We start from the raw sequence: 17,299 nt of genomic DNA, 5'->3' as shown, positions 1-17,299 counted from the left end.
TCACAAACTTCCACATTTATAATATTAAACTAGGATTAAATCCCTCAAAAAGTAAATACACGAGAACAATGCACTGCACAGCACAAATAATGGAAATCCAGGTGCAACGGACGTCTAACTTTGTTCGGTTATTGTTAGTGCACAGTTAAGTGTACTTAAAACTCGGTATTATCGCATTAAACAAGTTTAACTTGACGTCAAAATTTTCCGTCACACTCGTGCACTGTGAAAAAATACACTTCATTATTTAAACTCGGTTTAGTTAGAGTTTAGCTTTGTGACAATAATGAGTCGATGGTGAAACTAAATTATAATCTGAGTCCTTGGAGTAATTTTATTACTTCTTCTTATTTTACTATTTCTATGTATCCTATATAATGAAGACTTATTATAGTAAATACTTCTTATAGTAAAATAAGAAAATTCCATTACAATTTATTTTTTCTTAATAACATGTTAGAATTTTTTAACAACTTATGGTTTATGGTTTATTTCAACAACTTATTCTTTTAGTCATATGATGATACACCGTGGTTAGCTAAACTAAATTTAATAGCTGAATGTTGACTTTTAATAAACTTAAGTCATAGCGGTTATCAAACCACAAAGTAAGTCTATCAAATACACATACTTCGACACCAACAATTATTTTACAACGCCTTATTACAATATCTACACAAAATCTTTTGCTTGCCAAAAGATTTATTCATCTGCAATGTTGGCTGTTACAAGTTCAATTAATTCCCGTCTTGCATGCATATCTCTAAGTTAGGTGAGTTGGCTCAGTGTCTGATGAATTTGCATTTACACATACTACGGGGGCGGCTTGTAATATGGTGGAACTTTCTCGATTCCATACTGAATTTACATAGACTGTTGTCTTTGGGGGACCGTTTTATGTATGGATTAAACACATTTCTCGTCTCTGTAAAAGATACTTACTTATCTTGGAGAAAATTCTGTATCTTTTAACTAATTTTGATCTAAAATTTTAAATATAGGCCAAATAAGAAAGTAGTTAAATTTTCACATTGAGCAGAATGACGTTTTAAAAAGTTGCTGGGTATAATAAAACTAAAAATAAATGATAATTGACAATACCAAGTGTATTGTTGTTGTTGATATTATACTTAAGACATTAACGCTTCTAACCACTTTGGCTCTTATCAAAGTATAGCTCCAAGTAATTTAAAACAATAAATGAATCGAAATAAAAACTTCTTCATATCAATTTAAGTAGCACTTCGAACAAAAAGTGCTCCAACACACTTACAAATTGTTCAAAGTTCCTTAATAATATGTTATTAATATGTAAACTCAATTTGTGTATACAAACTTGGTCTTATTGATAAGTTTGGTAAACTATGTAGGTACTTATACTAACTTGAGAGAAGTATGTGTCTGCTAAGCATTTTGTGGCAAATATTATGATGATATTGAGCTCGGTTTCGAAATTAATTTATCATTTTGACGTTAACTTGAAGTTGGAAAGACTGATTATAGTTAAAGTAATTATAAGTTAAATAACGCCTATTATCACACGGAGAGTAACTAGAAATACGTACGTAGACATTTGTTTCATTTTAACTAACTCTTCGTTATGCTGCAATTGCTATGACAAGCTAAAATTAGCTATTTTTTTTGTATGGAACAAACCGGTAAACGAGCTTACGTATCACCTGATGGTAAGTGTCGTTGGGGAATCGCTCGCCACAAAACAAAACACAACGAAGCGTTGTTTCACGTCGGTTTTCAGTGAGGCCGTGGTATCAAACAGCATAATTGCTAAGCAAGAATTCTCTATTTTAAGTTCAGGTGTTTTTTCCATTTCATAACATGGAACTTCTTCTGTTCACATCTACAGTTTACTTGTTCTAGAATTATCTAAAAAAGTTAACGTTATATTATGTGCCTACAAAGTCAATCTTACTCCTACATAAAAAAAAACTCCATAAGGACATTTTCCTCAAGACGGTAAAAGGTTATACAAACTCCGAACTAATCTGAGATGATATTTTAATCTACATCTTACTTACGACGAGGCGTAGTGTAGATCATGCCGACCTAGTTTACTAATCTACGTTTAGTAAATCTTGGTTTCATTTGGTATAACCCGCTGGTTGTACATCAGAATGGTTTTAGAAGTTTTGTTAATGTCTTTGATTAATTCTGTCGGATATGTTTGAAGATTAATGTTTTAATTAATTATAAGTATAATATTTTTTGTGTAATATTCTATTCCATTGAATATAACTATTCCATTGAATAGATTATTATACATGCCCCTTTCTATAATGTCACTTTACATCTAGGTTTTTGATTTAGAAAATATTGATTTAATGATCTTCTCTACTTTTGTCATACTGTAATGATTGGAACGAGCACGTAGCTTCACTGACAGACAGACTGACAGATTATTATATATTTCTTTATTTGTTTACATTTCAAAACTACCTATTTATGGTTTGATTGAAATAAATCATTTGCCTTTGACATGTGGACCTGAATAATATGCACTGTAAGAGGTAGAAAAAAATAAAATGTCAGCGAATATATCCGTCAAAAGTTCACCAAAAATTTTAAGATGAGAAAATTTCTCATTCCACGTTGTCACTTCCTATTGGGCCGCCGTGTCGTCAAAGGTAATTAACGGAGTAAACAAAATTAGATTAAAGTTCGTTGGAAGTTAGGATCCTCTTACCAAACTATTCAAGTGTAATAATTTTAAAGAGGTTTATGTTTGAACACTGTAAGTAGTTAATTTTCACCTCAGCGGTTTTATGGAACCTTTTCATAAAGTCGTATTTAGGGGTACTTGCTAAAATAATGGAACTTTATATTTTGCTTGTTAATTAATCTATGCAAAGTTTATATTTTGATGGTCTTGTTAATTAACGCAAAGTTAAAGTACTATTTATGATGAAGCTGCTTCTTCATCAATTAGCGGTGATAGAGTTCTTCACACTCTTGATAAAGTGGTTGTTGGTCGTGGTACCATAGTGACTTGCCTCAGTAACCCATGTTTCGGTCTCGTAACCAGTAATGAACGAATGTGTGTCCTATACATATACGTATAAGTTACATTGTCAATCACATTCGATTCACAATCAAAAGCCGTACTGCCTAATGTTCAAACACTAATAATAATTCCAGAGCTAGGCACAATGGTTTCTCGTGTATTAATTACTAAAACAATATTCTCTTTTGTTTCAGAATCTTAAGAATCAAATCATGACAACGAACGTGTGGGTAGAACAGGTGAGTTTCTTTATGACTATTTAATAATAGGTAACATTAAAATTAAGAATAAATAATACGCATTTTTATAACTGACTAGCCGACCTGGCAAACTTCGTACCGCTTCAAACATTTTAATCCCACCTTTTAAACCTTCCCTGAACTTCCACAAATAATTCAAGACCAAAATTTGCCAAATCGGTTCAGCGGTTTTCGAGTTTTAGCGAGACTAACGAACAGCAATTTCTTTTTATATACTTATAGAGATATAGAGATAGAGATTGTAATCAATCAGTTACAAAAATGCGTAGTATCTGATGAATTACCATCAGGCGATCTGTCCTATTCCTTACTCCCCTATGCTATAAAATACACATATATTTCCTATCTTACGAAATTCAGCACAATCTTACAAACACGTATCACAATAGGGAGTCAAAACGTTACAAACAGGACATGTCTCGTTTCCCTCACACTGTGCGGTGACAAATGGTTCCCCGGATGGGATACTACCACGTCAACTTGAAGACAAGAAGGGAATGTCATTCTTTCAACGTACGGACGGACGGACGGACGAACGGACGGTCGCCTGTCAATTTCAACGTGATTAATGTTAAGATGTAAACTTTATACTTTGTTTTCTTGAGTTTAAAGTGTTTTTTTGCAATGGGGATTTTGTGTGATAATTGAAATAGTATGTGTGGGATAGAGTTTATGTTTCATACATACACAAACATCAATAGCCCATAAATGGCAACTGTTGACCAAAGGCCTCTTCTCACACAGAGAAGGTTTGAGCTTTTGAGTTGGCGATTTCAAACTTACAATTTATTAGTAATTATAAGCCGATGTTATCCTTTACATTTGTCAGTGGTGTCTAAATAATCTTAGAAAGTACGACGTATGACTCAGAAAAAGTCACATTGGTACTTCCAGACTATGTGTTTGGAATTAATTAAATTATAATGGATTAGTTAACTACATAATTACATCTAAGAAACTCGTAGACAATAAATTTAATTGTAATTTTTAATACGTAAATGTGTTATTAAAGTTTTGAAATATTTTCAATCTAAAATCATCAAATAAAATTTTATTTCCCAAAGATATTGCCAACGGTCATTATAAATATAACCTTATTTAACTAACATCTTCAAATGGCTTTCAAAGCTTTCCTAAATCACGATTAGATCAAGTTCTACACACTAATGACAAACCGTAATCATTGCTTTAATAGTAAATAATCTGAATACCCATTAAATTCTCAGCTATTTCTATAACTATGTAATTATATCGTTAAATACCGGTTTTAGAGCTTGCATAATGCCTGATAGTATTGGGAACCGATTTAATTAACATTCCCATTTGAGACTTCAAATTAAACCGATTACGATAACTGAAAGCTGTGCTTTATTTATTATATCGCCTTTATTTTATACAAAATTTATACAATGTATGATAATTTATATAGTTTATACATAGTGTATCGGGTTTAGGTTATTTAAAAATATGTGTGATTTGTACGTGGTGTGTAATAAGTGGTGATTTGTACTTGGTGTCAAAGTTTAGGGCAATATTTTCACCTTCTAATATATATTTCTTTGTAGTCCAAACTTGAAAAATTAAAGACATTATAAACGTGTTAAACGTTACATAATTATGTCAGTTACGATGGACCTATCCGATCCCAGAATTAAAAATCCCCAAAATACTGGTAAGAAGTCGTTGGTGGAAAAAGACCTTTCATTCAATTTTATTAAAGTGTTTTCTGTAACTATATTATAATGAGGCCAAATATAAAAAGCATGTAATTAGTAATATTAATTAAAATACATAATTAATATGATTCCTCCTACATTCGGACTACTGTAAGCTTCCTTAATTATTATTTTTGCCATTTGACTTCTTAAAAGGACTTTTATTTACAAAGCAAACCTTACATTTGTATTACTTTTGGTGGATTTCTCAGAGTAAGTGAATAAAATGTCAATCTGTAGGTTTTATCTTGAAGGTCATTTTAGAAATACATTTGTTATTTTGACCCTCTTTCCACATCTTATTCTTGATTCAAGGTATAAATTATTAACTTTTAAATGGGCCAACGAAAACCTGAACGAATCCTTGAAAACTTTTACATTTTGTCAACCCACACACAACAAAATATATTCGGTTTTCCAAACTATCACCAACGTTCGCAAATAAATCGTAAACTTAGTTGTGCGATCATAACATTTTTATTATCACGGGACTTACTTGTTTAGTGGAAAAAAGTTATAGTTAGAGAGAGATAGCGAATATTTGCTTGTAAAAAGTGAGAGAGATGAAATATAAAGTTGTCGAAGAAAACGAATAGAGCAATCGATATAGTGTTGTGGCGTAATGATACAGGAGTAATGATGTCGAATTTGTTCGGAAATATCGGTTGACCTTTACGTTGGATGTTGAGTTATGGAGCCGCCTGTTTTCTGGGAACGACTTGATTGATTGCGGCAAGAATTGAAAGTAGCAACCTTTAAAATAATAATAATAATAAAGGACAATTAGTTATAATAATGTTTAAATGACTATGTCACAGGTTATATACACCAAATATGCTAAAGAGTTATTTAGCCTAATAGGTTATACACAACTACGTAGAAACAGCAACTAAAATGATAACCTTAATAATTGACTACGAATTTAAGTGTGGGAGAGCCATGCTTCGGCACGAATGGGCCGGCTCGACCGGAGTAATACCACGGCCTCACAGAAAACCGACGTGAAACATCTTCCCCATCCCCATTCCCGAACAACAACCCTTAAATTCCTAACTCCCAAAAAGCCGGTAACGCACTTGTAAAGCCTCTGGTGTTTCAAGTGTCCATGGGCGGCGGCGATTGCTTTGGTAATACGTCTGCTCGATTACCGGCAGTCTCAATAAGAAAAAAAACAAATCGTTGGCAAATTCCAATTAAAATCAAGACAAGAACAATTGTTACATAACCAAACTAAATTCGACAGCAAATCCAACACAAAACGATCAATAGTTCAAATTTAAAAACAGAAACCATCCTCAATTTCATTTCACGTCAACCACGAGCAAGAAACACAAGCGATGAAATAATATTTTTTGATATAAAAACAAGTTTTAGATGTGTATCGAAACAGACGGGACTGCGAAGGGTTTTTACCCGAGCCGTCCCTTGCAGACGTCATAAATCATCCCCCGTTAGGCTCACCTACCAGTTAACACGTTTTTGAACTACCCCCACGATATATATCCTTTTGCTTTATATATATTTTATGCGGCAGCACATATTCCTTATTGAAGTACTTGGTAGGATTATTCGGGCGGACTTGTGGTTATATTTTTAAATTGTGGGTTTGTTTTGTTGCTTGTGAATGATATGAGATTTGACTTGAAATTGTTAGCTATTATTAGTCTAATCTTATAACATATACCTATAATGACGACGGTTAAAAATATACATATTTGTTCATTGCAAACGTCTTGTTTGCATAGCAAGGTACCGCTGTGCGCATCAATACCTAATGACGTCAAAATAACACATAGACATGAAACATTTTTAAATAGATATCGGAAATGTTCTAATTCCATCGAATTATATGTACGTGTTTACGAACTAAAATTAACATCAAAACCGAAAATATATTCGCATAATAAATCATTGTGGGATCGCTTTGATGTCGGTCAAAAGTTTTAAATAGAATCCAACTTGCCAGTCAAAGTTTGCAACCTACTTTAAGGTAAAATTGGCTTCAAGAGATTTTCTATAATTAAAAGTTATTCAAAATTTTTCTCGCCATCTCCTTCTCTCATTGTATTTTGCGATCTTTGTGCCTTTGTTGACGTAAATGAATTTCCTTTTGAAGAAGTTTTCATTTTATTTAAAGGTCAAATAGTTGGAGGTGTTTGTAATGAATGTCCAATGCTGTGGAAGCAATGTCATCTATAGAAAATTATACTAAGGACAAAAGTAAGAAGAGTGCAAGAATTTTAGAACCATTGCCATAACAGTCGGATAAAACGTTCAATTATATTGAATATCTTCTCGTTAAATTTTATTAAATGTTTTTTGTTCTAACATCGCATCCAAACGCATATTTCTGTCGGATTCTTGCCGAGTTACCCCGAGAGCTCTCTAACAACTTTCCGACATTTTTGTTACCAACAATCTCTCGTATTATCGTTTGTTTTTCGCTTTGTTGATGATATTTTGGCTTATTCGCATTGGAAGTTATTTCATTACTTCGTTATTTATCGTTCGAATTGTTTGCGTAAACAACAAAACAACACTTGGATTGAACTTTTTCATTTGTACCATTCTGTTTCTGTGTTCATTTTAAAATTTCATCTACACAAATATTTTTTGCGTATTTTCGTTCATTTTTATCGTTTTCTGTATTTTTTCCTTCAGTAGCATCATGTAGCGTTATTGGAATGGCGTCTGTATCGTTCAATTCATTGTCGTCATCCATATAAAACGTTTCTTTAGTAACAATACAGTTACCACCATTCTGAGCATTAACAAAAAGATCACGTTCGTTTACAAACAACATTGAGGCGAACCTCGGAAATAAACTGAAGCTTCCCATTACGAAAGTGGCCACAGCCCAAAAGATCCGATGAAAAAAAAAATACCGCCAAGCCACCAGGAAATGGCGGGCGCGGTCAATTGAAACTCTTGACAATTTGCTCGCCCCGAGGGTGTGTTAAAACCTCCGAATTTTTTATATTAGACTTCATTTTTTTCTGACAGAAAATTACAAAGCTTTTCATATTCGACCGGTTTTGATAATTCCGTGATGAAATGAGTATTCAGTGAACTGATTCTCTTTTGATGGATTTCGATTGAGCAGTACTTATTTCGTATTGTGTATGTATGTACAATTTTATTGCTTTTAGTTAAACGGTTCCATTTCAGTTGTTTCCTTTTGCCTTACAATATATGAGTTCTGATTTTGTATATGAATTGAGTACATTCTGATAACATTGGAATAATATAATTTGGTTGCTGCAATGGTATTTTGATAACATCTTTTTTATTGAAAAGAAGCAGATATCTATGGGTTTTGCATTCCTAAATGGAATTAGAACAAAAACGAACCTCACAGGTTTGGTTCACACAATTTTAGATTCTATGCTAATATTGAGCAATATAACTTTGAAAATATTTAAATACCTATCCAAAATTTAATTTAACCTACCAGCCATTTTGATCCCATAACTGAAATAACGACGATGAGGCAACTCGTAACTTTCATAAAGTGTTAACACCACCATACGTCCGTAATAATGCGTAAATTAAATTTCGTTTTAATGAATCATAAACCAAAGGTATTTTGGTTGAATCTCGTAAAGCAAATATATCTTTAAACAAACATTGGCGAGTGTTCCCCTTTACATATACATATATTTATATATGTAGACAGTCCTATGATAATACTTTGGTAAAGTACAAAGTACAAACAATAACGATGTATTTTTTACTGTTTTGTACTGTACTCACAGTAGTGAGTGTTGGGACATTGCAGATAATGATTGTGTAAACAACACTAAAAGTAAAATCAATACTTGATATTAGATAAAGTAGAATCATAATATCACACTTTACAATATAATATTATAAATATGAAAGTTTGTTTGTTTGGATGTATGTCCGTCAACCACGCTGAAAGTATTCGTAATTTTGATGAATTCGTTATACTTGGGTGATAGGACATTTTATCCTACGGGAACATAAAATAAAACTATCAAAAATGTATCTGTCACCGTTACAGCGTTAGTACGAAATAGTACTATCCACCATTAGCTCCATAATGTGTCCAGAATATCCCACTAATTTTATTTGAGAATCCTGTAACAATTTACGGCCGCCTAGAGACGTCGATATTTTTGCTGTTTACGTTTCTGGGAATGCTGGCGAAGCCGCTGCGAGAAACTACTCCTAAATATCGTATATGAGCGGTCCAATAAGGTGTTATATTATGATATGATTACAGCAATGTAATAAGCTAACAATCTGGTGCTAATTAAACAATATTGCAATAATGGAATTCAGTATATTATGCTGATAAATTGGTTCATAATGTACTAATAATCTAATTAGATAATTTCACTTGCTGTAATAGTAAGTCAATAAACAGAAAGTTAACAGCAGAGCAAGAGATTCCCAGTTCTATAATCTACGTTTTTGAAACGTTGCCCCACATTACGATTCGCTCCTGTGTCGTGGATGCGTTTACAAAAATATGTACGAGTTCACCTTACATATGACACCAAGACCCGAAACAACAGTTTTCGGATGGATGGAACAGTGGATCGGCAACCGGTTGCCCACCTACCGCAACAACCGTGAAGCCAATTACATATTTTAATACTTATGAAACCTAGATCGGTGTTATAACTTCAGCAATATTCCTAAATAGAATTTAAACTAAAACAGACATTACGACGGTACGTGTAGAAAACGTAAAAGTGCTTCAAATGAAAGATTATTACAAGAGGAACGAGGGAGAATCTCGCTCCGTACGCATATTCCATTATGCGATCTAATTAAATATTTCAGCCTTGGATTGGGAGTCGAGCTAGAGTGGAAGCTTTGAGTAATTTAGAGGGTGCTCCCAATGTTATTTAGGAGACATTGAGTATGTCGACACCAGCAATTTATACTACGCTAACTCCAAAAAGCGTACTTTACAGTAGAGGCGTTTAAAGGGAAAAACGTGATAACTTTTACATTAATTAAGATACTTTTTTGAAATTTGGTATGCTTAATATTTAATTTATTCATTGTAATATCTCATATTTATATTTCCTTAATTATTTATATTTTTTTGATTTAGCGCAAGTTAGCTGTATATAAACGTAATTCATCAAATTTTTTTTACATCTTATACACGTCTAACTTATGTTAGCGTAGTGTAGTACGGGAGGTCGTAGTGCATGATCAATCATCTGATGTATATTTCAATATTTTTATAAAGAACATGTACTTACATACAAAAAGAATAGTCAACGTAAGATTAATAAACTAATTAATACGTTAACACATAAGTATTTACTATGTAAAAGTCGCTAAATCGTTCATTTTACAAATGAACAAGTATACATTCGAACGCACTAAACTACGCTAACTATGAGTTAGTGCAGTGTTGTACGGAGTTTGACCAAAGTGATCCTCGCGCACACTCCGTTAATAATAGTTGGCGTAATATAAATCGAGTGATTTCAAAAAGTACCTTTACTTAGCGTTTTATAAGATTTGTAACTTTCTTATTTTTGCATATTTCTTCTCAATTTTTTTATGACGTACGTATACGCACATTTTAAGCAACTTGGCATAAAAAAACGTTTTTTCCAAATTTCGAGTTAGCGTAGTATAAATTGCTGGTGTCGATGTTATATTTAGATAACTGACTCTTTTGTCGAGTGGTCCTAAGTTTAGAAGTCGATTAAGAGGTGTTAATTCAATTTACGGGACTAGGTTAGGAATTAATTTGGATTGCTTTTGGGTTCACCAATAACTTTGCTTTAATTTTTCTTCTTCTATCTTGCATCACCTAGCCTTGCCTCTCATTTAATTAGGCAACATTAACGAAATACTTGGCCAAAATTTAATAAGTGAAAACAATTAAAAAACAACCCTATGTATCTAGACTTAAAATTAAAAATTCAGCTTATAAGACTAGTTACCTCGCCAAAATAATAATTGGATATATCAGATTCATTTTTAGAACAAACTTTTTCATTACTCGTATCACCAAATATTTTGGCTCTAATAAATTTACTATGAACGTTACATCCTTGAAACGTTTTGTTTTGTTGTCCCTAAGTTTACTGTATTTTATGTATTGTCAAAAAGTTAGGAACATATGAGCGTGTTGCTAACAATTTTGCTTTAGTGCTTTGATAACTTTGTACCGAACTATTTCTTTTTTGAATTCACGTTCGTCGATGTTTTGTTATACGTTTTTTGTGTATTGGACAGATTTTGCACTGGAGTTATTTATTTAATTTTATAAACTTATGTTGGAGTGAATTACTTATGTGATGATTCATGTAATAGTATATAGTTTATATTTTTATTAGTTTATTAACGTGTAAGCCGGTAAACGAGCAAACGGATCACCTGATGGTAAGCAATCACCGCCGCCCATGGACAGCCAAAATACCAGAAGCGTTACAAGTGGAATTAGTTAGGAATATAAGGGTTTGTTAAGGAATCGGGATTTGTAAGGTTGGGTAATTGGGCATCCAATGACCTCAATCACACAACGAAACAACGTAAGCGTTGTTTCACGTCGGTAGTCTGTGAGGCCGTGGTATCACTCCCGTCGAGTCAGCACATTCGTACCGAAGCATGGCTCTCCCACACTTTAAACTTAAAGTATTATTCCTTCGTTTGCAAAAATGGGAATAGATATAACATCACTTATTTATATAATGATACACGAATATAATGTATTACCTACTTATGTCTAGATATTTCTAAAATGTACGGAGCTTTTTAGAAAAAAAAAACAAATGTTAGTAAATAAAACAATGACCCTAGAGAACAGAAAAGGTCCGCCATCTGTCACTCTGGGATAACGAAATCTCGACTAAAATAACAGCTGACATTTTATTATAATCATATTTGATCTGTAATATAACAAATAAAGTAAGTATTTCATATAAAATTTTAAAGAATATTTTTCATATAACATAATATACGCTACAATGCATTTCGTATTTAATTTAAAGAAGAATGTTCTCTACCAGTAAAGTACAAATATTTACTGCCACATTTTCCTCGAACCAGGAGTTAAAATTAAAGCTCTAACTCATATGGGTACATACACCGCATTTGTAACAGAAAAATCTAATATCGCTGTTATTGGCGCCCAACGTGGGACACAAAATACTTCAATGCTCACAAATGAAGCCATCTCCACGGAGGCCTGGAACTTCAACGAAAGCACAAAACAAACCTCCTTCGGGAAATCAGATCTATATATTCAGTTACTTACTTTATAACATTACTTAAAAAATAATAAGAACCTACAAATAGAAAATCTCATTACGCCCCAGGGCGCGGCCGACATTATAATTTAGGCAATCTTTTAAGGCGTCATGTAAACTCAATTTCGTATAATGTGGTACTTGTTGACGTCTGCTCATTCTCGAAGGAAGGAATTAGGGACAAATTAATGAAGATACGAAAGACAAATTGTTTTATCAAGAAGCAAAATAGACATAGGCACCATGAATTGAATTATCTCATTTAGTGTTTAAACTCTAGAGGGAAGATCTTGGGAATAAAAGATAAAGCAAATGTAATTCGAAGATAAATTCCGGGCGACTAAGTTAGAAGTGACCAAGTAGCATTTTCGCCCGCAGCACCAGATTTTCAATAGATTCTGCCGCTACCGGAACCTAATAAGCCACCGCAATTTCCGACGTTCACCGACCGGTTTCAGTCAACAACACTGTTTTATGCCGCCTTCAACGAAAGTACTTTTGGAAATGTCTTCCAACGGACTTTAGTTTGAGAAAAAAGTTCCGAAGGAAAAAGGCTAATAGACATTTTGGACGGTTTCAGCCCCAATTTATGTAGGTGGAGTTTTAATTAAGTCCGTTAAATTATTTCTAAGCTCCGGGGTTCTAGGAAAACCTATTACGTTATATAATACGATACCAGTGTTTAATTAATTATTTTTACTTCATAATTCTGTGATAATAAACAAAAAATCTGGTGGCCCGGAGGTTTAAGATAACAGTTTCTCGTGTATGAGGCTCGAAACTTACCAACGACAAGTACTAATGTGACCATTTTCGAGTTACGTGTACTTTCTCAGATTATTGACAAACGGTGAAAGAACATTGTGAGGAAACCTTAGCTTATAATTTGTAATCATAAGTTTGAAATCACCAACCCGCATGAGCAAGCGTGGTGATTTTGGCTCTATTTCCCGTGGAAAAGAGTTTGACTTCTCCATAGGTCAGCAATGGCCACTTATAGGCTGTTGATGTGGCTGGTGATATGAAACGAAACACAACTTAGATACTTTGAATCATTTTGGAACATCGACAATCAATCCAACATTGTTTACTAAGCTTGATCTTCAATTGCGTATAAAAATAGAATCCTACAAATCAAACCCAATTTGAATAAAAACACAATAAAATAAAAATATGCATCGTTCACATGACATTTACAATAGAAAACTAGAGTCCAAGAAAAGTATAGAATAAATTGATGTATTTTGTTGCAGGAATGGAACGACTACAAATTGAAGTGGAACCCTGACGACTACGGTGGTGTGGAGACTCTGCATGTACCTTCTGAACACATATGGTTGCCTGATATTGTATTGTACAATAAGTGAGTTCGATATCACATATTTTATTCTATTTTCGTACTAAGTTTTACGTGTGGTCGTAAATTTTATTCTCACACTTTCTTTGTGTTTAATGCTTTCCTAGTATAGTAGGCTTAGGAGTGCTTTTTTGTGTTTGTGTGTTTGATGAGCCCTACATAGAAGTGACTATTTCTTAGTATATATCTACTGAACTCTTTATCACTCGCGTTCATTGCAAAGGTAACCCATTATTATTATTCAAATGTAGTCTTATAATCTGATAATATCGTATCTAATTTCAATACGATTCTGTATTATTTATATAACAGCTTAGATTAGTAAATAGGTAAAATTAAAATGAACGACCAATTTTAGTACAATCCAAATGACTACCATACTGATATAATCATGATATTTCATACGGGCCTGACATTTTCTACAACGAAAAGTACCTAAAACAATAGATAATAATAATAAACAATGATATTTCATAATTTTAACAATGATTTAAAAACGCCTTTTACTGACAAAAACAACAAATGAAAGCAAAAAAAGCCAACATCAACTTTAAATACTTTAAAATAAAATCCATTATTCTTCAACCAAAATGACACTAAACCGACCACATTTAAGTTCTTACAAATACGAGCACCACCGATAAACATTAATCTCACTCTAGACCCATTTACTTGAGAAACAATTTAAGAAAACTTTTAAAATGAACCTGTGTCTCCTAACTTCCACACTATTCCTCTCCCTCCAATGAAACTTAACTTCCCTCTTTTGTATAAACTCTTTTTATAAAAGCCTTATCTCTTCATTTCCGGTTTGCGGGTCCCATTAGGTTGCATTATCGTGACATCTTGACGAGACTCGCCGTAGAATCTGATGCTGAGACAAAAGTATGTGGCTAATCTCAAGTTGTGCTCACTGGAATAGTGAATTCTGGTGTAATGCTTTCTTTGTTTTGTTTTGGGTTTTATGGCCAATGTTGGTTACAAATGTTGGTTGAACGATAGTGTTTATTTGTTAGGTTATTAATTTCGTTGTCTGTTTCTGATAAATTTTTGGTTTGGTTACTTTGGATTATGAAAAGTTAAAGAAAATATACGATATTTTATGATTTCAAAAATGAAATCCAATTTGACTGAAAGGTGAGTAACGATGCATATCAAAATGGTTTACCTAAGAACCAAAGATGAACCTGTAGAGATAGAAATTCAGTTACCATAATTGAAAACTGCAATCGGAGATATCTTCCAAACACGCAATCAATAACCGCGTTTTTGGCAGACACTCGACACCAAAATCGATCCTAACGCCCCCTATCGCAACGCGACCGCCTTAAAATTCCTTATACTGGCAACGCTAACCATTATCAGTGGCAGTTCACCGCATTTATATGCATTAACGCCACGTAAGCTCTCAACTTTGCAGGATTTAAGAGCTTATCTTCATTCAAATAAAGCTGAATTTTGAATAGGTAGTCGGTATCTAGGTGAGGCAGAGAATGCGCCCGAAGTTGGCCAGGCGGAAGGCACGATAAGTGCGGGCTTTAATCTAAATAGCATCAAGATGGAGTATCGAACTAAACACGCCACGGTAAGCATTCATTATTAACAAACGCTAGACATTGAAATCTCTTTGATGCAGTTTAGTCTCAATTTGTATCAAAGGAAACGGAATTCTAAATTGAATTGAAACTCTGAAGCCTCATCAACATTAATCATGTTGAGATCTTTCTTCTGTTTAATAAAAAGCAAGTTTCTGTTGCCCTTTAGAGGTAGATTTAATAATTTTCTTTTTTTTTCTTTTACTTGTTAGCAACACAGACATAGGTAGTGCTAGCAGTATTAGTATTCTTATTTTTGGAACCATAAATTTTTCATTGGAACGTTCTTTGCCTTTTGGTTACTGTAAAAATTAGAAGATAATATTTTATATTTTATTTTATAGTAATAGCACTGTTTGGTATTGCTGCATTGGCTCTTGCTGCTCTACTAAATTTTGTTGGATATATTAGAGTTTAAATTAGAAGTAAAATTATAGGTTTACTCATAATATATGTGATGAGTTATTATTGCTAGAACTTGACTGAACAGACTGACAGGCTATGTTCTTATTTGTTATTTTGGTATAATTACAAAAATTGTTTGATTTTGACTAAAAATTCTGCTTGTGTCATAATACACACCTACTAGTTATTTTTGTCTGTTGTATAATATAGAAGTCTACTTAATTTAGTACTTCCATCAACACCAAGTGCTTAAACGATGTCATCTAAGCACTTTAAATTAATATCTATAAAAACGTTTTTACTATTTTTGTTAATGTGACCTGTCTGATTGCCGTTTAAATATTCTGATGCAAGAGGAGTTGCCCTAATTTCTAAATTCACAGTCGTAGTTGATTGCTTAATTCTATCTATTTTATTTAACGTTTCATCCCGTGCTGGGAATTTTTCACTATATCCTCTGTGGTTTATTGGTTATTTCGTTATAATACTCGTTCTTTTTAATATTCTTACTTATAATTTTCTTAACTATGTGTGGATTTTCACACTGTTTGCTCACTATTTGATGAAGAAAAGCTCTACTAGTTTCGAGTACAGAGGGACTCTTCTGGACTATGTCACAGTGGAGTCAACCATGATTTTTAGTTAATTTAGTATGTCTCATGATAGTTATTATAAAATTATAGTTATCATGTTTAGCTCTAGATGAGATTGTTTTATTGTTTTTTTTTTTTGGCTTTGATTATCAACACATATGGTCATCTGAATTTGACTGAGAAGACTTTCTGTTATTTCCTTGGTTATTGTTAATTTCCAAGAAAATCCATCTACAAATCATTCATGAATAACGTATCTTTTACGTGAATGTATAGCTGTTTAGCCAACCAGATATCTTCAGTACTAAGGTCAATGACATTTACTTGTCAAAAGGATAAGGAAAGTAATGTTGATAAATATTAATTAATCAGAGCTACAGCCTCATTCTTCAGCTCACTGCTCAACAAATATTTGAATAAAATTCACAAAATGTGAATCCAAATACTTCACGGAATCTTGCCCTGTTTGACAAAGTTTCATAATAAGCATTCAAATTATACGAATTGGGTTCAATTCCCGTTTGACACAAGTTTACAATTGGATTAATTCTGGATTATCCAAGTTTGATAGCAGGAACTGTTAAACTACGGTGCCAAGTTATTTTAACTTTGTACTTTATTGCAAATGGTTTAGGTTTTCATTCCTACGTTAGAAATTTGATCTATAAATAAGTGTTAAGACTTGGCTGTGGTTGCTAGCTCCAGGTGCCAAAGAGGATTTGCTAATTAGATGCAATTTGTTTCGTCTCTAAACAATAATAGTTAAAACGTTCATTCAAAAGTAAACTTTAAGCATTCTCAGATAAATCTCGGAATTATTTTATCTGCCCCCACAAACCGATATCACTGAAACCAAAGCCGAGTTCTCGAATTGGAATTTCAAAGCGCATCGATTGTTCACTAAGTACGGAATCTTTTTAGTACCTTCATTTGTATTCTTTGGAGTTAGTTACTTACTTTTAGTACGGCAAACTTTATATCAAATAAAATATAAATTCTAGCAGCTCTACTCATATATTAAGGTTGTTAGAAGCTCTCAGTTGACGTGACTGTAATATTTTTAAATTTAACCAAATAGAGGTAGCACTTTAATGCACCTGTGACTTCC

At 33.0% G+C, this 17,299-nt stretch overlaps 1 protein-coding gene across 3 annotated transcripts in view; it reads left to right on the top strand.

The window, feature by feature from the left end:
- LOC118274004 (acetylcholine receptor subunit alpha-like 1) overlaps window positions 1-17,299 on the top strand; it is a 238,800-nt gene that overhangs the window by 207,788 nt on the left and 13,713 nt on the right. For all 3 annotated transcript variants that reach the window (XM_050706672.1, XM_050706665.1, XM_050706668.1), the window contains 2 exons: window positions 3,214-3,258; window positions 13,495-13,604. In XM_050706672.1, the coding sequence (XP_050562629.1) occupies window positions 3,214-3,258; window positions 13,495-13,604 (155 nt within the window). The remainder of the gene's footprint in view (window positions 1-3,213; window positions 3,259-13,494; window positions 13,605-17,299) is intronic.

The sequence above is a fragment of the Spodoptera frugiperda genome, chromosome 3 (assembly GCF_023101765.2).
Source record: "Spodoptera frugiperda isolate SF20-4 chromosome 3, AGI-APGP_CSIRO_Sfru_2.0, whole genome shotgun sequence".
NCBI lineage: Eukaryota > Metazoa > Arthropoda > Insecta > Lepidoptera > Noctuidae > Spodoptera > Spodoptera frugiperda.
The sequence above is the reverse complement of the archived record's forward strand: the minus strand, read 5'-3'. Positions and strand labels throughout refer to the sequence as shown.